General features: G+C 35.0%; 2 protein-coding genes across 3 annotated transcripts in view; one reads left to right on the plus strand and one right to left on the minus strand.

The window, feature by feature from the left end:
* LOC118267509 (fasciculation and elongation protein zeta-2) overlaps window positions 1–18,251 on the minus strand; it is a 35,399-nt gene extending 17,148 nt beyond the window's left edge. The window contains exons 1-2 of one of the 2 annotated variants that reach the window (XM_050694037.1): window positions 18,130–18,251; window positions 16,864–17,376 (exon numbers count right to left, since the gene is read on the minus strand). In XM_050694037.1, coding sequence (XP_050549994.1) covers window positions 16,864–17,276 — 413 coding nt within the window. In that variant the 5' untranslated portion in view covers window positions 17,277–17,376; window positions 18,130–18,251. The remainder of the gene's footprint in view (window positions 1–16,863; window positions 17,377–18,129) is intronic. The other variant, XM_050694038.1, reaches the window with a different exon arrangement.
* Window positions 18,252–18,530: 279 nt separating this feature from the next.
* LOC118267798 (dnaJ-like protein 60) lies at window positions 18,531–26,311 on the plus strand. The gene is made up of 7 exons (XM_035581991.2): window positions 18,531–18,704; window positions 18,781–18,874; window positions 19,485–19,651; window positions 20,050–20,241; window positions 23,979–24,081; window positions 24,743–24,837; window positions 25,965–26,311. Exons 1-7 carry the CDS (start codon window positions 18,643–18,645, stop codon window positions 26,098–26,100), a joined length of 849 nt encoding a protein of 282 aa, XP_035437884.1. The 5' UTR covers window positions 18,531–18,642; the 3' UTR covers window positions 26,101–26,311.
* The last annotated feature ends 297 nt before the right edge of the window (window positions 26,312–26,608 follow it).

A 26,608-nucleotide genomic window follows, 5' to 3' on the forward strand; every position in this document is an offset into this window, starting at 1 on the left:
CAGCCCCAGAAATATTAAAAACAGCTTATTTATTATATCTATGGCTACATCTATTTAGCTTTAAGTCCTTCCAAAATGAAATAGTTTCCGAGTTTGGTAAATGTGTCAGCTAACACACAAAGTGTCAAGTTACCGAAACAAATTGTTGGATAAGGGCTACGCAGTACGCATGTACCGTTTTTTAACATAGATAACTGCGCACTTCTATTCAAAGTTTAGAAACAATGGACCCCGTTTAAGTTCGGATACTTTTTAGACAACCTCGTGAAGCCTCTCTTGACAATTATATCACGATTTATGATGTCCACGAAGCTCTGCATTATGTCTTTATAACAAATGACTATAATTAGCTATTGGTGTGGAGCCGTCGGCATCGTCGGGCATACTCTTCAATTATACAATTAAGTGTCAATAGGGAGCGTTAATCTTATTGCGTTAACCCTAGCAGAGGGGGCGTTTAAGATTTTTAGTCTGGTATGTAACTAGCAGTAATTTATGAAACAATTATCTGGGTAAGGAACGCCGGTTGATTCACCTATAGATGTTCCAGTCGTTCACAAAAACCTATAACTCATGTCAAGTCATGATTCAGATCAAGACCGATATTAGCAGTTTTGTTTTCCTATTTCTAACAAAAGAACAATTGTAGCAAGTAAGGCGTGTTACATTCCCTTTAGTGCGTTTACATGTTTTAGTGCTAATAAACCCGCGGCATGGTCTGGGTTACAAAAGGCCCTGACCATGTATGTCATAAAAAACGACTGTGGAATTATTTTGGGACGACACCGCCGCACACATCGTGTTAAAATTATACTCGCCTGCGACTTACATGATTTTATTTAAATGTAACGGAATGTTAAGTCATACCATAGCAAGAGCTATTTGTTATGCATGTGTGTGTAATGTTTTATTTATTAATTTAATGTACTTTATAAGCATTATTTTTGAAAAATATTAACTGAATATTTAGCCTACTTTACTGAAATCGATGAGACACAACGAATATAGTCCCAATACCAACAAACGTATAAGCATAAACCGCAACAGCCTATTCTAAAGTTGCACGGCGAAGGCTACACACCGAATATGGAGTACGATGCGTTATCGATCCGTGTTCCAGCGACCGCAGCCCGTTCACCCCACTAACCCCGTCGGATGGGCGCCGAACAGGGTTGCCATTTGTGATAAATCGTTACTGCAGCTTTAGTTAGGTCACTGGTTCCATTCATCCATTGTATTCCTATAAATTAGGTATTCAGATCTGCTGAATATTGCTTTGTTGAGCTTGAATAGGGACTAGAAATTCTTTTTGAAGAGATAAAATTAATTGTTTGCTAGAAATATTTTCTTTGTAGTGTAAAAAAAAACTAAGAACCAATAAATGAATATAAAACACTAAAGGCAAATGTTTCCAAGAAAGACTTTTTGAAAACAGTAACAATCTTACAAACATAGAAGAAAAACATATTCTTGAATTCAAATTGAATGATAGCATACTGCTATTAGCATTTTCATTGTTTCAATTTCAAGCCAAGCTAAATAAAACCGATCGATACGGAATAAAAAGCCAATGTCGATGCCGGGAATGGCGAAGTAGGGCAAGTCGGTCGTTGCGTCGTACAATTCTATGAACAAAATAAAACAAAATGTAATCACAACAGACAAAACCACAGTACGAGAACCGTGAATTTTGATGAAGATCCACCTTGTTTTACGGCTACAGCCACATTTGGAAATGAGAACTCTGGTTTATTGTGTTCGTATTTTAGGTCAAGTAAGCCCTTTAAGGTACGAAATTTATCACGCTGGTCAATGCCACCAGGTTTTGGTATTTATTTCGTTAATTTTGTAAAAATTAAATGAGTACGTACCGACTTACAATCTTGCACATAGTTCTATGAGCTCTAATTAACGGAATAACCGAATAACTGTGTGCATTCAACGTGAGATCCGGTCAACAGATTTCGTCAAGATAATCTTAATAACACACCATCGGCAGTCAACAGCGATAGATCTAATCTAATCTTAAGTTTTTATCGCGACGATTAAAAATAGTTTAGAAGTAACAGCACTTTATGATACTAATTGAGCAGCTATGCACTTTTGTAACTTTCATGATATAAAATTGGTGTCAACGTTATAAAAACCGGGTGGCATAATGGCGTCTCAGGAACGAGAATTAAATATAGAACTTTATATCAGTACCGCCACGCGTCCACTCGAGTATTTTTTTAAGTTTGTTTGGCGATGTCACTAACCGAGAAGTGTGAATGGGGCCGACGCGAATAGATACTCCCTGTGGGTATGCAATATTCGTATCCGCGGATGATATTAAAATTCCAGCATTTCTTCAGTTAAGACTATTTTGCAAAGAAAACAAAATTGCTTCTGCGATTTTATTGCGTTAGTCTAGATGTTAGCAATAAAATATGGAACGCGCATCTCTGTAAACGTCGTTTTGAAAGCCATAAAAATGTACCTTGTGCTAGAAAGCAAGACTCCGAAGTAATAATTTACGGTTCACTAACTGGTAAGACAGTGTATTGGTTCCCGAAATAGAGGGCAATGTTTACATTTTTTGTGGAGAGCAGGTGCGAGTACTATGGATCCAGGGAGCAGGTAGTGGACAAAGCAGACTAACCCTGTTGCCCACTTCCTTCATAAAAAACTGTTTAAAAATAAAATGTAGGCGTAACCTTAATGGTTAGGTGTTAAAGTTTCGGATGAAAGGTAAGGAATGGGCCATTACAAATTTTACTTTAAAGGAGAAACTTACATTTTTTTAATGTTTGGTTGTTTAAAAATATCTTACGGAACATTTTTCTACAAAACACGTGAGACCTTTTTTTGTTTGTGAAACATTAATTTATAAGGTAGTGTTAAGTTGGATAGGTGAATAGGCGTCTTAGCTTGATTAATGATCGAAGATTTATTTTTAAAAAGTTTGGATGAAAGCATGAGGTTGATTTAATTGGATGATGCAGTGAAATATGTAAGTATCTACTTAACAAACAATTTAGACATAATGATATGAGAAAATGTTCGTTACTGATACTTGTTTGGAAAGTTATATGATGTGATCTTCTCATAAATCAAGATTTGTGAACTAATGTGAAATATTGTTAGGTGAGTTTCTTACGTAAGAATATAAGAGGCTTACGTTTATAATTCTTTGAATAATTCCACTAACTTTTTTCACAACTTTTAATCCACTAATCCCTTTGAAGGCACGAAAACTCTAGATGTATCCAAGCAATTAGCGCACCTAGTCTGTTGTATCAGCATCGATACTGTCCAATTAGTATGCTTGTACGCACAAATAGAAAGTAAGAGTGTTCGTAAGTTGGGAGCAGTTAGCGTGGGCACAGCAACTTGTCCACTTAAGAAGACAAGACCAGCACATTAGCATATGGCCTTTGGTGGCTTACAAATCGACCATCACGATATGCCGCCATCAAGTTTACTTGCGTTGAGTAATGTTCAAGTTGACGGAATAACGGCGGCTTTCATTGTGTACCATGACAAATGTATGAGAACACTATCTACCTACTTGACTTTCATTCCACTCATGGAAGATAAGAATGACTTTTAGTTAACTTAAAACGTTTTCTAAAAATATATTCAATGTTGGTATACAGCTACATCATATATAAAACTTTGGAAATAGAAGAAGGTTAGAAGCTACTTAACCTAGATGTCTATGTTTACATCTAAATTAGCTGGGAAAATACCTATGGATGTAAAAACAAACGCATAATAAATCTTAGATTTTAATAGGAGTAGTTGCCCGATCATGAAAACAGAACTTCCTGATCACCATTAATTCTCGTTAAGCACCATGAAGAAAATAATGTTTTTTGATAGAAACTTGAAAACGGATGGAATTAAGGAACCTTTATTGCCCTGAAGAAAAAACCAAAGTAAAGTTCAAATAAGCCTTGGTACTTGTAGATAAACAAGAAGAGTTTGTGGACTGGCTGTTTGGTGAGAATCTTTAGTAGAAATACTTACGAATATATTATTTAATATGTGGAGGTAGTGGAACCGCGAATTATAATATTATACTGCCAACATGGAAACTCAAATATCTGTGTAGGTAAGCATCAAACATCGCACTTCAACTCCTACGCAAGGTCGAAGCTTTGTACACAAATCAATGTTAGATTTATACTTAACGACACAGCTGTAGGTCAGACGACTATTAAAATGTTCAGAACGGATGTTTTATAAATATTTATAATGAGTTTATTACCTAATAATTTCGAAATAATGATGTTCAAACTGTTTAATAATAGAGGAGAGATTTTTTACTTACGTATAGAAAGTTAATAAAGGGCAACAATAATGACTCGGACACGGTTAGTCCATTGGGATTGTAATGGCTGCGCCACCCCCGAATTTTATCGGAGTCAATAGCCCAACCCACTTAGTACACACGCAAAATGAGGGTATTTACCGTAATTAACCCTCTTTTCCGGCCTCGGTCTAGACGCACACTTTACCTACCTACGTAAGTACTCCTATATTAGGTTATAGTTAGGTATAGTGCCGTGTCAATATGTCCTCTTCTTTCTCTTTCATGTTTAAACGCAGTAATTGTTTCTGCTATCTGTGTCGAAGGACAAACCCTAGTTACGTAAGTGGCCTGATTTGTATAATAATGTAGGTCGCCGACACGACGCCAACGCAATACGGATGGTTAATGTGTGGAAGATTGCTATTAAGTGCAATTTACTGTTGCATGTATTGGACCCAAATAGGCTGTAAGGATATCTTCAATCAAAAGGAATGAACCAGATTTGTATAGTACCCCTTCCTAAGTTTACTTCAGTGCATGCAAGAAATGGCTGCTTTATCGTTCGTGCGGTTGACTCAGTTGAGGGAAATTGTCGCTATGTAACTTATGGTAATCGCATGCTGAACATTTGCCAAGTATTATAAGGACTGGTTCGTGTTATACCAAAACGTGCCTTTCAGCCCTCGCTACAAAAGCTACAATAAATTTATTCCAACCACTTTCATTTCCTTAGACAAGAAAACGAAAACGATTTACAACATTTGCAAACGCTTTTATGTTACAAAATGTTTTATCGTGGTTATATCCATAACCCATAGGTTCCTTATTGGATGTGAGACCAGAAAATACGTTCGGTTCATTTCTTTGTAGACACTCCAATTTTAGATATTAGCGACGTTAATACCGAGGCTTTTCCATTTGGTCTGACAATAAACCTGTAGTAATGTTAAGACATAAATTCGATTGATTAAAACCAAGTTACCTACAATAAAACAGGGTCGATGCGTCTGAAGGACGGTTCAGCTGAAAGCGCTCGTAAATACGATACTGAAAATTTTATTGTCAATCGCTTTACTACCTTACTACCAACCTCTTTGTTGCTACAAAGTTTCGAAAACAATCGTAAATCACAAAATGAAGTTAAAGAAGTTTTTATTTTGAAATGGTGACTGACGATCATAATCATAGTCATGTTTGAAAATATATTTTCCAAAACAGTCCAACAACGCGACGATTGCACAATACATAAATTGGTCTTTGTTTACTTCATTAAGGTAATATCTACTTTCTTACCCATAAAGAACTGGGGAGTTCACTGGAGCCCATAACTCCAATGGTCGTTTAGAATGTTTGGAATCACATTGTTCGTTTATAGCATTCTCCTCAACCAACCATGATGCACAAACACAATCATAAAGTCCAATTGTATTGATAAGTACCAAATAAACAAAATCACTTGTAGCTTTGTTTATAAGGTTGCTATGTATCAATAGACAATTGATTGACATTCATACTTGATACAAGTCGGTTGAACACCGATCGTGCATTTAAATATACGTGCGTGTGCGCCGCGTTTCTTTTATCTGTTGTATAAACGCGGTATCGAGTGTGTAGGAGTGCGAGTACTAGTACCGCCCTTGGCGCGCCACAGATATTTGTTATTCATTAGATCATTTTGAAATCTTATCTACAGACAGATATTTATTAACAAATTGCCTGTTTGTTTAAGATACGCGTGCACCTACCTCAAACCTAACACCAATGTCTGTGTAATGCCTATACAGGTATTGTTTCCATCCTCTGCACATTATTTTGTATAGGTACGGTACCTAGTCATAATTTTCACAGTAGACTTGCTTAGATCACATTAAAATTCATATCTCCCTATTAACTCATTTCCGTCAACTGAAATCTAGGTAGATACTTGTTAGGTAATTGATATAACCTGTTTAGATGTTTAATGCATAGAGTCACGTCATGCATGCACCGAGTTGTTCATTCAATTTAAAATTGCAGTAAGTACCGACTTATTCATTTAACATTTTGTTGTTTTAGCTATAGATATCGTTATCGGCTGGTGAACAAAGGAAATGGAACAAGAACTACATGGTTTATCGGTTAGGTGATGGGTGCAATGACCTCGCTAATGTTTGTTTTATCTTATTCTAGGCTAGGTAATTGCGACAGTTTATGCAAAATTATGTAAAAAGATGCGCGTGGGAATGATTCCGTTGTTTACGTAATGATACTACCTACGTACATATGTATTTTTTATGAAGTTTTGCTATAACACGTTCGACTAACCTACCAATGCAAGGTTGAGTTTCTTATTCGTGGAAATCAACGTATTTTTCTTTATTTTTAATTCAAGAAAGTAAAATAATATTAAAACGGACGATAATATTAGTCTACCTGTCATTTCGAACAATTTATGACTAAATGTTTCCGTCGGCTCGAAATACATACCCGCTATATAATTTCGGACGATTACATAATCACTACTTTTTACAGAGATCTTTTGTAAAAGCCGTTGAAAAAAGAAATTACGAAAAAAGTTCTTGATGAAAACCTTTTTTTAATGTTTTCAAATTCGAATTTCTAGATAGTTTCAGTTAGGTAATATACAGGATAGGAATTAAATAACACTTGAGTTATAACGTCTGTTTCACTTTCCCTTTAAGTCTAAAACAACTACATTCATCAACATCAAATTCACGTACCTGTCAAGCTAATTAAGATTTATTAACTTAAACGAAAGTTAAAAGACGCAATAACAAACGCAGGTAATATTGTATGTTCCATCGTACAATATCACGCAAAGTCATAAAATATAGGTTTAGACGTCTTCAGTCACGTACACTGTTACAACTATGCTGCTAAAGACTTTCAAAGGTTAATTCAATCTATTGAAAGGAAAAGAAAAAAGGGCCTTTGAGAAGAACAACACATAAAAACAATAGACCCTATGGTAAAGCACATATTGTTTCTAAAACTGACATAGGTAGTGCTTGAATGGGTACAATGAAAAGACAAAAGAAGAATTCTAAAGCCTGCTCCAAGCATCACACAATACTTCTTGACTTAGCACATCGCATGCGCACGCTTCTCGCAACTGTGGGTATCTGTATAAAAACTATAAACACACTATTTACCGATATGGAAACTACTTCATTGGAAATAAAGTTAAATTAGCTGGAGTGAAGCGTGAACGTGAATGTCCGGAATAATGATTATTTTCCTACATTTGATCTTACGATATTGCAAATTGTATATACGGTTTGTGTAATGTAGTTCCTTGACATGAAGATTAAACATTTCTCAATTGTATTTACTTTGGCAACGCTGTTTCCATTTATCCTAAACTTTCCGCTTCCATTGGCTACTAGACTTTTTGGGATTAGTTTCTTTTCGTCTAGATTTCAGACCTTGGTTTGCATTTTATTTTTAATAGATACGTAATTCATCATTTCGGTGTTTAATAACGTAACATTCTAGAACAGTCTTTGTTATAGCATTGTCGTAAATATAGTAAGAAGTCGTGTGAGTTCCAATCAGAGCGTATGACGGCAGACAGCACTATATTGGCTTCACAACCCACGTGATTATTAGCAGGTTTAGTTGCAGTGTTTCACTGGACTACTCTATTCAATGGGATTTATAATTATTATTCATCTATTACATCAGCTTAGAAAAGCTGTGCTAGTTTTTTTAACCCTAAAGGCGAATTAAATTGAACTATGTGTTACAATGAACGGTGAAAAGTAATAGCTGTTACGAAAGAATATCGTCGTCAATCAAAGAACTATTACCATTATAAAATAGTCATTAGTCAAGATGTACGATGAGATGCTTCGCTGCTACGATACAAGACGTTCATTTCAAACCCGACTCTTTGGGTTACGTAACAAGATGATTTACTTTTTATACTTAATTTCGTTTGATATTTCCGTTCACTGTAGTTTTTCTTTTAACTACTAAAATATATCATCTGCTTTTCAAAAATATGCGATAGGTATTGCACTGTTCACGTGTTGTATAAATAAACCGTTCCTGACCTTATCGCTGTAGTTACATAAATATTGTGTTCTGTTTCCAACAATATCGCAATGTTGTAATATGTTGGTAGGTCGTTAAGAACATAAATATATAGGTAGGCGGTTTACACCTAACTGTTTAATCTTGATTTCTTGTATGCAATGGTTGCTATATGGGTAGTGTTAGCGCCAGGATTCGCGCCGGTCAAACCGGTCGTCGTCCGCCGTCGGAGAATGTAGGTACCTACTACAATCCAGTTCGAACGACTCGACCTGACTTTCTTTAGCTCCTAATACAGCTAACTTTAAATCTTAACCTTTTTGAACACCATGAATGTTCAATTTGTCGTGAACATCAGCCGCTAACACGTTGGAAGCACGAAAATATCGTCGGTTGTCGTGAAGTATTCAAATTATGTATCCGATGGAACTTCAGTGGATATTATAGCATTAACGTTCCTCGACACCGCTGTCGGAAATTCGTGGCTATGGATTTATATTCAAAAGTTCTTCGTGTTTCAGAGCATTATACAATTTGGGGCAGATGTTATTTTGGCTGCCTATTTTTGAGAAGTTTGTGTGTTTAACATTCTTACGGATTTTATTTCATCTTCCTATCTGATTGGTTTCCCAATTGAAACAGAAAGAGCATGGCAATTAACTGAGTTTGACTGGTGCATCATTTTAAGGAGAGTACTGATTGTGTAGTTATTGTGTCTTTACACAATAATACGAAATCCGAAAGTGTAAAGAAGTTTTTAATCCTCTGAATAAGAGATAGAATAGGCACGATACCTTCTGTAACGTATTAAAAGAATATACTTAACCATTGACCCTTAAATTGTAACGAAATATTCCCTTTGTTATGATTCAATGCTTCACCTCAATTAAAAATAGCGTGTACTGACATTGGTATTGATCGCACTGCAAGGAAATTCCAGACTATTTCAGGGAAGACGTGATTAGCTTAGCCAGTTTTAGTGCAGTGAGCTCGCTGCTATGTTAAAATGTGGTTTTATTTCATACACACTTAAACATTTACGTACGTGTACTGGCTAAAAGTACCTTCTACGTAGGTACATCATCCGACACAGATTTATCCTCAACTACTACCTCAATGCCGTGGGTGCGACAGAAACGGGTGACTAGTGTCTATTCTGCTGTTTCAAAAGCACCTTTATCTTTACAAGGCATATAAGGATATGGACTTTCAAGTAGTTTGGGTTACGAGAGTAAAAGGGATGGACATCTGTGCGTGACCGTTCTTACGATCCGAGGATGAAGCGGGCTGTCGCGATACATAAATCGATAGGCGTCTCAAATTGTACCTTCGTGTCGTGTATGGAATAAGTTACACGTAGAGCTTAGCAGTCGAACGACCATAAATCATTTTTCTTTGAAGATTACTTTGAACTGGTTTTGTGTGTATATGTGACCTATAATAATATGTTTGGTTAGGAGCATGCGTAAAAGGAGAGCGGACGGAAGCGAGGAGGGGGAGACTCGAGAGGTCCGGATGGACCGACGACAGAGGCCGTCCTTGAAAGATGTCTGTTTTGGCAAGGTTACGAGTCTGAGACGTATTGTATAAGTGTCTGAAAACTTTTACAAAAAAGGTATAACACGTTATCATTTTTTAAGTTCATTTTGTACTCCACGAAATAATTTTAGGAATACTATGTTTGATAAGTTACTAATTAATTCTCCTGAAATCTGATTCATGAGTATGAGCGGTACGAGTTACTGTTTTAGTCATACACGGAGTCATACAAACAATCCCGACCGGATGACGTGAATCTCGCGAAAATAATCTTGAAGCGAGGGCTGTATTTATAAACATCGTTCAATGGTGTGAAGTAATCCACCGCAGAGGAAAAGAACCATTCCGATTTGAAGGGACTTAAAAAAACACAGTCCCGGGTTTCTTGACTAAACAAAAACAACAAACTTTATGGCCGTTTCAACGTGTGAGAATTTGTGTTGTTAAACGTACCTTGACAAGTTTAAAGCGAGACTTATTGTTTGAGGACTTGTTTTTTTTAGTATAGCTAAGTAATCGTTTAATAATACAAAAGTGCTTAGAAATTGACGCGATTGTGGCTAGATAAAACAGTTACTTTAACAGCAGCAATGTCATAATGTAACTGTTTATAGATTACCAGTAGTAAATGATGGAATGGCAATTGTGCAAAAACTATCGCTTATATGAACTGCATGCGGCATTGCAGTATAGTATCATCATCATCAATCAGTTTGTTGGAAACTACTAGTAGAATATCACGGATAAACAAGAAATGTAAATGATCCCGGAATAACCCCAACTTTCGAGACTAATTAAATACAAAGAGATATTCATCGTTGCTGTTTAAATAAGATAAGTAAGAATTTAGAGATAACAAGAAATGTTAGTGCTATGGCCACTTGTATACTTTTGTGTAGCATTGAAATACTACCTACATTCATTTTTTTTAAAGAATCTCTGAAACTTTTACGTGGATCACCTCAAAACAACACTGGCCCGTGAGTGTGTGCAAACAGTAGTAGGTAGGTACATGAATAATCTATTTTAAATTGATAGAAGGTCAGCGTATTGAAATGAACACCGGTCCGCCGTGCATATTGTGTTAAATTAGAGATGAGCTGCAACACACAGGAAGGTGACGTCTGAAATATTGAGGTAATATTTCCAGAGAGACTTCGTGGCAGTTACAAAGTAGTAAGAATAGACAAATAGGAGAACCCAACGTGCTTTAACTTAAGGAATAACAATATTTATCGCTACCATTCATCATGCATACGGCTCAGGTGTTATCGCTTCTAAGAAAGAAAACTGATCCTTTTGGGAACTCAAGTTGTCGCCAAGTGGGTACTTTGTAACAAACATAAGTAGGTATTACAATTTCAGTTTCTGCATTTGTATCAAATTATATAAATAGCCGAGCTGTCGTGAAATCTGCGCGAAACGGCCATATTGTAAGGTGTATGGCGTTGGCGAATTCAAGGAAACAGCGACATATGGCTTGCCTGGGATGCGTCATACGGCGAAACTCTGGCCTGCCTGATAATAATATAATACATACACTGTATACAAATACATGTGGTATACATATCAGTGCAAATGACTCGGGAACATTACGTCATAAGTCTCACAACGAATGTATCTAATGTTTAGCAGGATAAAAATTTACATTGAATCATATCGAGTTCAAGTTGTTCTATATTGTTTTGAAACAAAAGTATTTTTATACATTATGTAGCGGCATACCTAATTACTTAGTATCAATTTGGTTATTTTAATTCTAACGTCAACATTACGATCCACTTACGTATTATTATTATATTATAGCGTAGGTATTGGGAATTAAAATAATGGAGACATAAACTTGACACTTTCGTTGCACACAAGTTTATGGTAACAATATAATTATTTCGATGGATAAGAATTGGGCGAAGTGATATCTAATATCGTGTTATTAACTAGGATGTGTTTGATGAGTCAGGTCCTACTAAATATTATTTGATTAAATCAAATTAGAATACCTACTCGTCTAACAATGACAAATGAGCATCTGTTATTAATATTAAATAGCAGATGATTGTATTGGACAGCCAATTGCTTCCACATCTCTTACAAACAACATTGGTACCTACCTACATACGAGACTTTTAACAGATTGAATTATGTTCACAGTTTAAAGTAACCAAAGTCATCAATTTACTAAATTGTGACAAATGAATCGGTCGTATTTGCATTGTTGCCACAAACCCATCCATTAACAAGTGGCTAACTAGGGGATTGTATTCAAAATCACTACGCTGAAAGCTATGGTCGTTGCACCTGGTTTACTCGACCGTGTAATTGGTACGGCCTACGCCTGCCTGTGTTTTTGTTGTGGCTGTATTACTTGCTAATGAATTCATTGTCAGGGATATCGATGGGAACAAAGATACAAAAACATTTGAATGCGGTTATTGCAGAAGTGATGTAAGAACCAGCTAAGAATAATTTCCGAAAAACTTGACCCACAATGAAACTGTTTTACGATCCGATGAATCTGTGTCATATAATAATAACTTTTGTTAACCACATTGGCTTCATATGCTCGAAAGACAAACAGTTCTTGAACGTCATACGTCAGTGCGATGACGTAAAACACACATATGAGCTACACAGTGCTTTAATTACATAATTGTGTTACGCCAGGGACCAATAGATAGAGGAATAGTAAATGTATGCTATCAGTTATTATTTTAAATCCGTGCTCATAAAAGAGCTTTCTTGTAACACCCACGTAAACTTCCAATTAAGTCAAGTACGATAAAATTTCTTTAAAAAAACCGTAAAATTCTGATGTGATCATCGAAAGACAAAAATTACTCATGTCATTAAAAAGTATATCGTAGCCATAAATTGGTTTTATGCTTATGAGCTGTCATGTGTACCTTCTCATTTCTGATATCATTTACTTGCATAGGGATCACTATAAATTACAGAGGAATTTTAAGTAGCAAATAGGATAATGTTACACAATCAACAATATGAAATTACAAAAATAATTAATTTAGAACATCAATGTCCATTCAGAAGAGTATAATTTGTCTTTATAAACTGACGTTTGGGATATCTACTTGTTTGTAGAATACATGATTAATGATCCACCACGTGTTTCGTGCGAGTAAATTAATGAAAACGACCTCAAAGTTGCTTACGAAATCATTTCAATATGTCATATCCATGATAATTTCTGGCGCCAGTCATGACTTTATGGAGAATCTTAATGCTATAAAACGCACATAAAGAACTGGTTGACGATAAATTTCGTACCATTTATAAATAATGTTCAAAAACACACCGGTACAAGTAAAACTTACATTTTATGACATGGCTAGTTCGACAACATGTGGGGATATGAAGATTACTTGAAGTATTAATAATTGAAACTGGCTTTCTACAAAAAGGTTACATAATAAGATTACAAGAATTATAAACAGGATTAATTTTACGCTATGGATCAAAGGTTCATTTAACTTCGGCAACAAATTATGGACCCTCGCCTAGTTGAGATCACCCAAGAAAGGGGCGCTAGTTTTATGTGGGTAGTTGCGAATTGCAGGGCATTGACCCGATGCCCACATGTGTGGGTGCCCTGAGAAACTAGGTTTTATTTTAATAGCCTTTTTGTATGTAGTAACCACAACTAGCATCACATAAATTATTACTTTTTATACTTAGACTACATATAGGTATTTACAGGTGTTTTGTTAATTATACAATAATTCATATCATGATTGTATTTTAGGAGATAAAGTATTGGTTTCTTGCTCGTTAATATTGTTGTTTAATAAATAGCATAATTTTGTACGTTAGACACTAAAAAAGGCTTTATCGAAAAATTACAACAGTTAGGTAAGTACTTATTGAGACCATTTACAAGTTTTAATCTAATTTTAGTAAACTTACACTAAAGTGCCATATGCAAATAACAGGCTATTTGCCGGCGACAGACAGTATGCTAATTCGACGTATCCATCGCTAGATCTAGGCCGCATTTCCTTTGGGGAAGAGTAGATAAAATAGCGAATGGTGACGTATTTGTCATGTGGCGAGAGTTGGTTTTGCTAATTTTGGTTTGAAATGACGAAAGCATATTACAAACATCTTTTATATTGTTATTTGTTGACAAATTGTAAGTAGATGATTAGATGAAGAAGCATACATGTAAAGTGTATAATAAACAAACAAGATTAGATCTGTTTTTAATGCATATTAGTTAATAAAATGCTGTTATCTTTTAGAAAGTTAAATCGGGGAAGGCCACAACAATTAACCACGTTTATGATTAAGATAAGCACGCGAACTAAATTCAGTTTGGAAACTGAGACAGGGTGCCACAGACAGGCTGTGGTTATGAAATCTCTGACACGCAAAATATGCGTAAGGTCACAGGTTAAACACGCAATGCAGTTGTAATGCGATAAACGTGTTGTATATTACATCGGTTGGATGCAATTATCGAACAAAAATTATTGTAGTTTCCATTTTACCGTTATACTTGTTTGCCGATTGAAGTTTCCAATTCTTATTAAGCAAAAATGAGGGAGATGAAAGACAGTTGATGTAAATAAGTTAATAGTTTTATTAATATTCAATTGATGACTTTGGAGACGGACGTGCGTCGTGTGCCACTGCTGATGTGCATGATTAAGATTCGTCGTGAATAACAAGTATGACAGACTTTTAAATTGTATCGGTCATATTCGTTCAATTATTATGCGCGTGAGAGTTTATGGCAAATAAGAAAAGTGAAAAGGCCGTAAATAAAGCCATAAAATACTGTCATATAAAATTTATAACTATTATCAGTAAGTTCTGCAATATTAGGGATAATATAGTTTCTTTTATAGTATCTAACACTACAGACAAGTCAAATCATTGGCATTGTGACCCCGATTCAAGAAAAATGATTCAATTCATTCATGAAGTATTATTCCAATCATTTATTAAGAGGCTATTAAGCATCAAAATAAAATTTCGTGTAGTGTTCGTGCAATACAGACTTTTTGAACAATGTTTACCCCTAGTCAAGCAAATTAAAACGTAGGTACAATCAATTGAGACGCCATTTATTTTCGGTTCTGGACACTTACAACGGAACTCGCAAACATAGCAATGAATGACAATGAAGACTGTCATAATTTTTGATGAGCTATTAGTCCAAAACTTCGACCGCTATAACTACTATAAGGTTTGACGTCGCGGTTGTATTACATCCCCTACAATTTACCACAATTTCGTGGTAAATGCAGGTACTACGACTAAAGTTAACAAACGGGACTTAAAACGAATCATACCGTAGTACTAGTAAAATCTAAAATCTATCTACGTATGTTCAGTTGTATTTATACATGAAAGTTAGTTATAGGTACTAATACAGTAAGAAAGGGAACTTCAAAATCATAAACCATAAAAGTTTTTGCCAAAAGCAAGCAAAACAAAATTTGAATAAGCACACCATATGTTTGATCACAAGGTGTTCCCTTACAGTGTCCTAAACGCAAGGTGTGGTAGACATCTGCGGCCACTTGCGGTCGAATCACGGTGGAATCAATGCAAACACCTGTCGCGATGCCGCAATTTTTGGTTTCTTTCGGTAGGTTTGGCATTGGCATATTTTTTATTTATATTAAATAGAATTATTTATAAATTGCTATTAAAGTATAGGTACACATGTTACAGAAAATATGCCCATTTGGACTAGACAGTAGACATCCATATTTTTCCTGCAGTGGTGTTTGTTTTGTTTACTTATATTTACCTATTATTAATCATCCTCATTTTTTACCTACGAGTTTAAATTCTAAAACCAGAAACTATTAACAATTTAGCTCACCTCTTGAGAGCTGTTTGCGAATTGCTCCCATTTAAATTTTACGTGTTTCCCAGCCTTCTGGCATTTGGGTCATCTGGATAGAATCCAAAAGATTTAGTTTGACACCGAAGAAAAATTAGTTATGTTTACAATACTACTTTGTTTCATGTAGCTGTGGAATTTATGATGGATCGGTTGATTTATTTTGCAAATCTATTAGTTAATGAACCTTCCATTTAAACACGTTTTGATGTACAAACATTATGACACAGGCCTGATTTAAAAGTAATAATCCATATATCCACCCAGTATTACAAAAGAAAAGGTTGAAACAAAAGAAAGAGAATAAACAATGTACCAAATAATTGAATGTCATCGGATTCTCATAGCTCTAAGCAATACAAAAGGCCCACATAAGAGAGCTTTTTAATTTTCACTATAAAACAATATGTGAGACTTTTATTGTTCTTCCGACTTGAGTGATGAGAATATGCAGATGCTCGGGGAAACACTTTTTGTACGTGATTGACGTCGGAGAGCTATACATTGTACATGGAAGATATTATAAAGCAAGAAACTTGATCGGACTAGAAACTGTGTATGCTATCTTTGTATGTATGATAAAATAGGTACAAGCAGACTATTATGTACTGCTGTGGTTGTATAAACGACAGAAAATTAAATTCCTACATTTAATGTTTAGGATATCACAAAACAAACATAATTTGGTGATGTAATTAGGATCTCATAATAAGCATTAATTCTACGAAGTTACGGTCGCGTGTCGTATCGTCTCCCTTAACTTTAGGTTGGAAACAAAGAGGGCGGGGTGTGAGGCGGGGGTGCGATGCGTCATCGCGACCACTCCGCCACGCACCCCCTGCGCACCCTCGCCCCTCGAAAACATTGATCGATTCCTTCACCACAAATGCCATGCGCAGAGCCCGCCCTTTTTGTTTATATTTTCTTTTCTTTTTCATCATTTAATTTAGTTATTTGTAATTATTTTACTTATCGGGAAGAGTATTTAGTTCTACATTTTATGATACAATGTTATGCGTATTTAAAAAAAAAAATAAAGTTGATGATTTCACAGATGATATCATAATACCTAATTACACGCTCTAATTAACAGTTTATTAAGTGCTAAATTGGTACTCACTGGCATTCGTTCATGATCTCCTCCTGGCTGCGAACTTGCACTGGAGCCAACTTCTCGACGCTCTCTTCATAGTTTCCAAAACACTTGGTGATCTTCTCATCGAAAGTATTCACCAAATCTTCCAGTGAGCCGGAGAAAGTCTCCGTGAAATTGTCTCCTTCACCGTTTTGCATAATATTGTCCTGTTTGCACTTCACCGGTTTAGGTTCCTCATTATCATTTATTTTGTTGGAGTCAGTTTTCATTTTGACCATTTCACTTTTGACATTTTTAATGTTGTTAAGACGTATGTCGTTACCATTTATGGTTTTTTGTGGATAGTCAGCGGTGGAAAGACAATCGTCTGCCTCTTCGATTTGCGCGAGAGGCGCTTCGAACTCGAGCTCGGCCATTCTGCCAGCCGCTTCTCGCATGCCGTACAACCACTCGCGCTGTTGGACGCACGTACACTGAACGCCGCCGACCGCTTGCCGCTTGATGCCTCACGCCCGCGCCGCGCCGTCCCTCGCAGACCTGAGTTTGTGGAGTCGATTTTGTACGGCAAATCCGGCAGCGATAGGAGTTTGCGTTTTATACTTGTAAAGCAAATGTTCAGCACATCGAATAATATAGAGAACAAAATCTCTAAACTTGTACCTAATATGAATATTTCTAGATTTTTATTCCTTTTAGGAATTACTGCACTTTCTTTTTATCACTTATGTATTTAAAAAAATTATTAAAAGCACCCTCATTCGACGAACATGCAAGAAGAAATTGATGGATTTAGATGAATTGAAAGAGGTGGGTAGGTAGGTATGCCATAATCGTGTCATTTGGCATTCTGTAGGTACTTACTACGTTTTTTATGGAATAGGTTGGAAACGAGCAGACGGATCACCTGTTGGTAAGCGTAGCAGTAATGTAGCCACATATCAAATCTAATAAATCAATACAAAGGCATTTTCAAGCTGTTTAACGAACTTAGCACATACAAAACGGCTAGGTTGCAAACGATTTGCCTACTTAAGTAGGTTAAAGTTCATTGTTTATATCCTCAGCAAAGGTTAATGTACGTTAGGTAGGATACTTACCTAATTAATTAGGAGACTCACTGACCACCAGATGACATTAGCTACCTACCTACTTAAACCTTGTATACCTTAGTTATCAACAAAACATAATACCTAGGTACTATGAAAACGAGAACTATAGGTAGTTAGTAATAACTTCTATATAATTAAAGGCTAGCTCTTCTGATAGTTCAATTTATACGTAGCTACGTACCCAATTCAGCCATGATAGCACAAGCACTGTTAAAAGTAATAATATTCGTAAGTTCCTAAAATGTTTTGGTGCCTAATTTGTTCTTTTCGACACTTCAAATTCGAAATTCTAAGGCAAAATTTTACGCGCGCCGTTGTTTGACGTTTCTAAGCAAGTTGCCATAAAAATTTAAAAGTATAATTTTGATAGCAAAAATGATTCGTGTATAATTTTACACGTTTGAATTTATAAAATTTATTGATCGTCTGGAATTTATAACAATACGTGAAAAATATTTTTTTATTAAATCATTTCATTAAATTTAACGTAAAAAGTATTTATTTTAGTTAAAATAATCCACAGTAATATTTGTTTTTTTTTCATTATGGTAGTACTTACTTAATAATGTCAATTTTGATTTTGACAATAACATTTCCATCTAACGTCAAGGTCGGGAACAAAATGGAAATTGCAAGATAATAACATGAACAACTTTCAAAATATTATTAGATAAATTTTATCGGGTAAATCGTTATGTTTTTTTTGAAACGATTTTATGACATCAAAACAGTAAAGGCTTTTCTGAGGTGCTACAGGTAAAAAACAAAAATCATCACAGTCAGTCACTCCAAAATAAATCACATATTATTTTTATGCGTCATTTATTTTCAGTTTAAGCAGAAAAAATCATTATGAAGTCCTCAATTTACGAAAAAATTGCTCCGATAAAGAAATCAAAGAAGCGTTCATACAAATGAGCAAAGAAGTAAGTTAATTCTTTAGTAGAATGTGATACTTTTTATGTAAGTCGTTCTCCTTTGTTCTTTCACATATTTACGCAATATCGAAAGAGTAGCATTTCTATCTATATTAATATCCCATATGTGCCCAAACTTGGAACAATGTAAATATTTCCTTAACCAATTATTTTATGTTAAATTAAATAACCTAATATAGTCTAAATGGAAATAATCTTTAGTAAAATTTTGACAGGCTGTAGGAGTAAAATATGTTATGTTCATCAGTTTATCAGATCTATCTATTACTTATGACACTTACCAATGTAGATTATGCATTACCAATGTACAAAATTATGGTGAATTTAATAGTCAATTTTGCAATATCCATCTCCAGAAAAGAACTAACATAGTGATTGTTAATTACTCAGTTTTCTAAGAAAATTTCTGTATGGTGGAGTTGCAGCCTTTGTATGGCTATAGGCTTTAGGCTTACCTGCTATTATATGGAAAATGGACAAAAATAACTAGGTGTTATATTCCATTTTCCGCACCCCTGTGATTCCCATCGGGCATTTAAAGCATGATATTACCTATCTAATTTTAAGTGATGTTACATTTGTAAATATATTTTTCCAGTTCCATCCTGATAAAAACAAAGATGTAAGGGCACAGGAAAAGTTTGTGCGTATTGTGGAGGCGTACAATGTGCTTGGGAAACCAACAAGTCGTGCGCACTATGACAACATGATAGAGATAGAAACTACTGGGTCCTCTTATGTGTACAGATCACATGTAGCACACAAGTAAGAATTTATCATTAATTATTTTTAATAAATTTGGTTGAGTTGTCTCGGAGAGGTATATCACATTGGGCACCCGGCACTCAAGCGCATCCATGAAAAATACCTATGTGGTGGTGCCGTAAGTGGAACATCACCACTGCCATTTGCTTGGATGCTATTTAAACGGGTGCCCAATATAACCTGTTCTCGGACTTTATTTTTTAAATAAAAATTATGGTTAACCCTTGTATCTTTACTTATATTTACGTTCCACAAAACGTAAATATGAGTAAAACATAATGTCTTTTCTATTGAGTCTCATAGAGCAGCAATGAAGAAGGCTTCCCATTATGCGGCTTAAATACAAATGTGTTGAAAACCTATGAAATTATCAACAAATATTTTTCTATCTGTTTCAGTATACGGAGGAACCCACAGTACAGCTACTACTATGAATCCCATGCAAGGACGTCTAACAGAACTACGAATGAAAACACAAATAATAATTTCTATGGCGTGGCTGGCATAAAGAAATTACCAAACTATGTCATCATTGCTATGTGTACTGGGGTGGCCCTGATTGGAGTTTTCCTGCAAGTGTTTGTAATAAGGTAAGTTTCTTAATATTTCTGTTTGTGATTGTTTTAAAGTATTTCTATGAGCAATGTGTGACTGTTGGACTGACTATTGGGTATAATACCAAATATGTAACTGGGATATAACTGCTATATTTCTACTGTATTGTAGGAAAATATTACTTAGTTATGTAGAAGCATGTTTACATTCAATATCCCTAGTATTTAAGTAATTGAATGAATGACATGCTGTTGAAAACATTTATATGTATTTATGTATTTGGAGCACACTTCATATCACTATGTACTCATTTAACTGTTTCAAACAAGTCATATTGTCGCTTCTTTCGACCTAGTTTACACGATAGTTATTACCGCACCTTGCGTAACTCTACCATTATTATTTACTTACTAGATGTATATAAAATTACATCTTTTCTCTCAACTTACATAACATAGTCCCATGCATACATTTCCCTCACTTTTGCTCTTTAGTTTGATAAGTTCAGTTTCTTTATGGTCACCGTGAGGAAGCTTATAGCAGATTTATGGGCACATGTAATCCCACAAAAACATTTCATGTTAAATGTTCCCAAGACGAGACCATATAGCTCGCACTGTCAAAAAGTAATCAAATCCCGTGTAGAGCCAAGTTTCTAACCCTATACTTTTGAACTGGCGAGTCGGCCGCACGGACTTTTTGCTATTCGTCATATGGGCTTGAGCTTAAAAATCTATTCTATCTTCTAAACTCTTTCCGTGCGGCCAACTCGCCAGTTCAAAAGTATAGGGTTAGAAACTTGGCTCTACACGGGATTTGATTACTTTTTGACAGTGCGAGCTATATGGTCTCGTCTTGCCAACATTTAACATGAAATGTTTTTGTGGGATTTCATTTCTTTTTGTAGGTTGCTTATGATCTATACATATAATAAAATCGTAGAAAAGTGCTGTCTGTACATTGAAAATAAAAATAAAAAAAATAGCAGGGGTTATTGTTATGTCGATGTCGAACCCAAAAATGTAATTAACTTTTTTTTTGTCTGTTTGTCTGTTTGTCTGTTTGTCTGTTCGTCTGTGCGCGCTAATCTCAGAAACGGCTGATCCGAGTTGGATGCGGTTTTCACGAATATATTGTGGGATGCTTAAATTTACATTTAGTGTTTGTTTCATGTCAATCGGTTCATAAATAAAAAAGTTATGTCAAATTAAAGAATCACGTCGAACATTCTATGCTTATACCATTAATCTCCGCAACTATTTGACGGATTTGGTTGAAATTTGGTACAGATATAGTTTGGAACCTTAGAAAGGACATAGATATATTTTTATTTCAAAAATCAAAAAATAAAAATAAGAAATAAATTATTTATAAATAATTCTATGTCGATCGTTACACGACTTCGGTTCATGTTATTGTTTTAATTTATCGAAAAAAAGTAAATAAATAGTAAAAAGATATGAAAAAAATAATATCAATATAATAAAACATTTAGTACAAAGAAAATGCTCTAACGGAGTATAGATAATTCTATGTCGATCGTTACACGACTTCGGTTCATGTTATTGTTTTAATTCATCGAAAAAAGTAAATAAATAGTAAAAAGGTATGAAAAAAATAATATCAATATAATAAAACATTTAGTACAAAGAAAATGCTCTAACGGAGTATAGATAATTCTATGTCGATCGTTACACGACTTCGGTTCATGTTATTGTTTTAATTCATCGAAAAAAAGTAAATAAATAGTAAAAAGGTATGAAAAAAATAATATCAATATAATTAAACTTTTAGTACAAAGAAAATGCCCGAACGGAGTATAAATAAATAATCCAAGTTGTCTTTATCCTCGATAGATGGCGTTGGGATCGAAATAGATCGCGCTATGGTTTCGTTACATTCATTTGGTTGGGTATCGGCCGAGCGCTTCGGTACTATCGTAGAAAAAGTGTATTATCAGTCGTATGATTATTTGTCTGTAGTGGTCCTGCTGTTTCGTATATTCTAAATTGGTTTCGTTGTATTTGTCAATTAATAAGTTTATTTGTTGGGTTTTCCTGTTTTTTTGGTTAAACTATTTAACGTAGGTTTAGTTTGATATCGATTATTAGTAGTTACTGTAGTTAGTTTTTTTAATAAAATTGTAAGTCTAATTTATAAATTAATTAGATTAGATTTAAGTCGTTTCTTTTAAATTATTTACTTTAAGCTTGGTTATTATATTTAGCATAGAGGATAGGTTGTAATATAGTTTCTTTTTTAATTGTTATAAATTCGTAATTCGTAGCTTTCTTTAGTTTTAAGTTAGTTTAAGTCCGTTTTTAAACTATTTTTCAATGCCCTAAGTGAGTATACATCTATTAAATTCAAACGCAGAGCTCATTATGTTGATTTTTGAAGAGTTCCCTGGAATATCTTCCACATCTCATTTTTGAAGAGATCCCGCGAGATCGGGAACTATGTGGTTAAAACCAAAAATTTGCCAGAAGTCACTATTCCACGCGAACGAAGTCGCGGGCAAAAGCTAGTAGAAAGATAAAATGAGCGACAAATTCAACTACTAAATTTATAAGAAAATTGCAAACGTAATCCTAATACTTTTTATCAATGAAAATTAAAACACTAGTATCTAAACCTTTACCTACTAAACTACTAACAATTAAATATTAGGCAAATGGTTTTTTTCTCCGCGATAGCAAACTTTTAAATCACCGAAATATTCCGAAAACTTTTCATTCAACGAGACAACCGTCAACGACGTCTGCCCTCGCGCGTCTGCCCGCGTTCGGGTGCCGCGCTCGCTGACGGGCCGATTATTTTTAGCTACTGCGCGGGGACGAGGGGGCAGGCGGCGGGCGTTGGCGCATACTATACTTACGATGCTTATGTTCAAAAGTATAGGTTGATTAATAAACACTTACCGAAGTGAAGTGTAGTAATATTATTCATATCTAAGTACTTATGGGTAGGATAATGTTTTGATTTGATGAAAAGTTTGTGTTCTATGTACTTGTGTATAATTTTCAGATCTCAAGCAGGAAATAGCGAATTAAGTTTCCCTATTTCAGATTTTTACCCTCCGCGGCCGCATTCAGACCTCTAGCGTCAAAAGTTGCGGAAGTCTCGAACAAACTTTCACCCCCTAGTTTAAGGGGTTGGGGGGTAAAAGTTCCAAGTTTTAGGATTTTTTTGTTGTTTGGGTACTAATACTAGCTTACATACCAAATTTCAGTTTTCTAGGACTTCAGGAAGTACCTTAAGAATTTTGTTGATCATCAGTGAGTGAGTGAGTGAGTGAGTGAGTGAGTGACGAAATCGGGGTATTTTAGATATCAATAAAATCTAAAGTATAAGAGCTATGCAATTGAAACTTTAGAGGTTTATTAAGTCTACCACTGACATTATATCCTGAAAATTTTGTTTATCTGGTATAACCCAAACTCAAGTTATGAAGGTTCAAAAATACGACGAAGCGCTTCGAGAAAAGGTAGGTAGTGCCCTTGCGCTTGCGCTTCGCTTGGCTCGTCTTGGCGGGGGCACTACCGTGCCCCCAGATAGGCACAGATGTAGACTATGGACCTACTGTAGCCTAGAATTTCGGTAACTCTTGTTAACTCAAATTTCGGTTATCCATGGTAATCAATCTGAAATCAATCCTAAGAAAAAGTTTAGTACTTGTTTACTCCTGGCAAAGAAATTACAAATATCTTATTTTCCTATATTTCCTTATATTGATAAGTAAGAAGCTATAAGTATCATTGTATATTTTCAGAAATTTATACATAGCACAGCGTAAACAAGCTCAAGAGAAGTCTCAACGTCTTGCAGAAGAATTGGACAAAGTCCGGGCTGCAGCTCAGACAAATGGAAATGAGGTAATTCATTGACTGTATGGTTATTTGTGGCGGGGAGCCAGTGGATGCAGGTGGCGACTTGTCGTTCTACGTGGAGGACCAAGGGGGAGGCCTTTGTTCAGCAGTGGACGTCTCTCGGCTGATGATGATGATGATGATGGTTATTTTGTTACGCAGTTTGGTTAACCGCAAAATGCATCATTCATGGTATTACTAACACTTTCTACGGCTTTGCGTCGCGCAAATCCGAAAGCGTTTTCGAAACAATTGGAATAAAAAGCACTTTATATTTGGACGATATTTCGTTGCTACGCATAGGTAAATTTGGTTCAAACCATAAATTACATCAGCGCCATCTAAAGCAAAGCAGGCAAAGCAGTTGTAACCCTCTCTGGTTATCAATCTGCCCTGTAGCCTTTGCCACTCTAACTTAACGAATGGAGTTTCTTGCTCGTTCCGCATTTGAAGCTACACTTTGGGACGAGCACATAGTTTCACTGACGGACGGACTGACAGATTACATATAGTTTATTTCTTTCTTTGTTGACGTTTCAAAAGTACCTAAGTATATGGTTAAATTGATATAAATGATTTGACTTTGACTTTGACTAATCCCTAAAAATGTAGATACAAATTGGCGAAAATACACATCCATAAATATCTCTTTTCTTTGTATTTTCAGTTGCAGACTCGTCTACTACTTGACAAGATCGTGGCAGCGGCGAACCCGACAGTCGCTACAGCGTCATTAGGACAGGCTCTGGCGAACGAAAAGAAGTGAATATTTTCATTTCTATGTAGAAAAATTTTTGTAGAACAATAGTAGTTTTTACAGTAATTGACGCGACTTCAGAAGTCGAGTAATGACTCAATAATGCATTATTGTGTAGTTTGAATTAGTTTGTCGTTATTTATTTGTGTGATTGATTTTGTTCCTGTTGTCGTTTTAAGGTGTTGAGTGGCTGGTCCATCTTTTTTGTAGTATCTTCTATAAAATTTTCTATGGAGAATAAATCCTTTTGCTTAACTGTTTGAGTCAGACAAACGATGCATTTAGTTATGGGTAGACTTTATATCAAAACATACAATAACTTTTTATTTCTAATAGTAATTTCAAAATAATATTCATTATTTTTTAAATCACTTTAAACGCCTTGAATGCTAACTGGAACCATTATAAAAGTACAGAGATTTTATATACATTAAATTATATTAGTACATAGGTAATAGTTATGTACAGTGTACATTATGTAAATATAGAGTAAAAGTTGTTATATGTTTTGTAAATCTTTTGACTTTTTTACAAATGTACCTGTATAGATATTGATCGATCTACCTCCCTTTGTAAATCTGTGTACATAATATTAATTTGTTGTCCATATTGTAGATATCGTAATATATTTTTTGAAATAAAGACAGTATCTTGCCAGTTTTTGTCAGTATTCCTTTGACGAGGCGCATCTAAGCGTGAATCCAATTATTGTCATACCAAATTCGACTTAAATTTCCACAGCGTAATGCACACATTACTTTGGACATTAAAAAAATACGCGCAACTACGCACGAATGCGCGCGTTTATGAGATATTGATGGATTTTAGTTTCGATGCGGTTTGAATATGCCCCCATAAAATTGACCCTTACAGTATTAAATAGGTATTTAATTAAACTTTTACCCTTGTATTCCGACACTGTAGAAATGAGTGAATTCAAAATTCAATAAGAAATGGTGATGATGAAAATGGCAATCGTACTATGCAAACTTTGAAAAAGTGAGAGCAAACTGAGATTGAAACCTTAAAAAAGCCGATGGTGTTCCATGTTCCCGACTAAAGTTGACGAACAAATAAAGATGTTCATACAACAAAGTTAAATACTAGTTTCTATTCTACAACAACTTTGCAGAAATTCGTCGGAGGCTTTGCTCACGGAATTAGGATTGACGGAAAAGGCGAAACGCGCAGAAGATTGGTCGTATTCAACGAAAAACGATTCACAAATGCAAAACTTCATCAAAAAACTTATGTCATCATTATTATAAACTCAATATACATAATATTATGAACTATTTTACAATACCTAGTATCTTGGAACTTACCTACATAACTGGGTGTGTCATCTTACAGGTTTGCTACGTAAAATCTTCGTTGGTAGCTGAAACTTTTGTTTTAAAACTAAGTTAAATTGGTCCTGTAAGCAATTTGTAGATTACTGTAACGTAAAGTCGAATATTATATACATTTTTACATATATTTTTTTTGTTTTTATTTGTAGTTCGATTAGATTCGATGTCAATTTGATTATTATGCATAACGGCTATATCTATGCACGTTGCATATCCATGCACATTCTGCAACGCTATCTAAGTAGGTGTCTAGAATGCGTTGCGCAGTGCCACACACTGAGTATTTTTAATACGTACCAGACGTAATTTTTAGCTACCAATAATGACAGACATACTTTTTGTTTTTTTAATATTGTAACATTTGCTTTGACGTTCAAAAATGCCTATCCGGTCTATTTCAAATAAATAATTTTGAGTTTGACTT

The sequence above is a fragment of the Spodoptera frugiperda genome, chromosome 6 (genome assembly GCF_023101765.2).
Source record: "Spodoptera frugiperda isolate SF20-4 chromosome 6, AGI-APGP_CSIRO_Sfru_2.0, whole genome shotgun sequence".
Classification (NCBI taxonomy): Eukaryota; Metazoa; Arthropoda; class Insecta; order Lepidoptera; family Noctuidae; genus Spodoptera; species Spodoptera frugiperda.

Coding starts and splice junctions, on each gene's coding strand:
- LOC118267798 (XM_035581991.2), top strand. CDS start 18,643: ATGTTTTTTTTGAAACGATTTTATGACATCAAAACAGTAAAGGCTTTT. Junction 18,705..18,780: donor GCTTTTCTGAGGTGCTACAG/GTAAAAAACAAA, acceptor ATTTATTTTCAG/TTTAAGCAGAAAAAATCATT. Junction 20,242..23,978: donor CTGCAAGTGTTTGTAATAAG/GTAAGTTTCTTA, acceptor GTATATTTTCAG/AAATTTATACATAGCACAGC.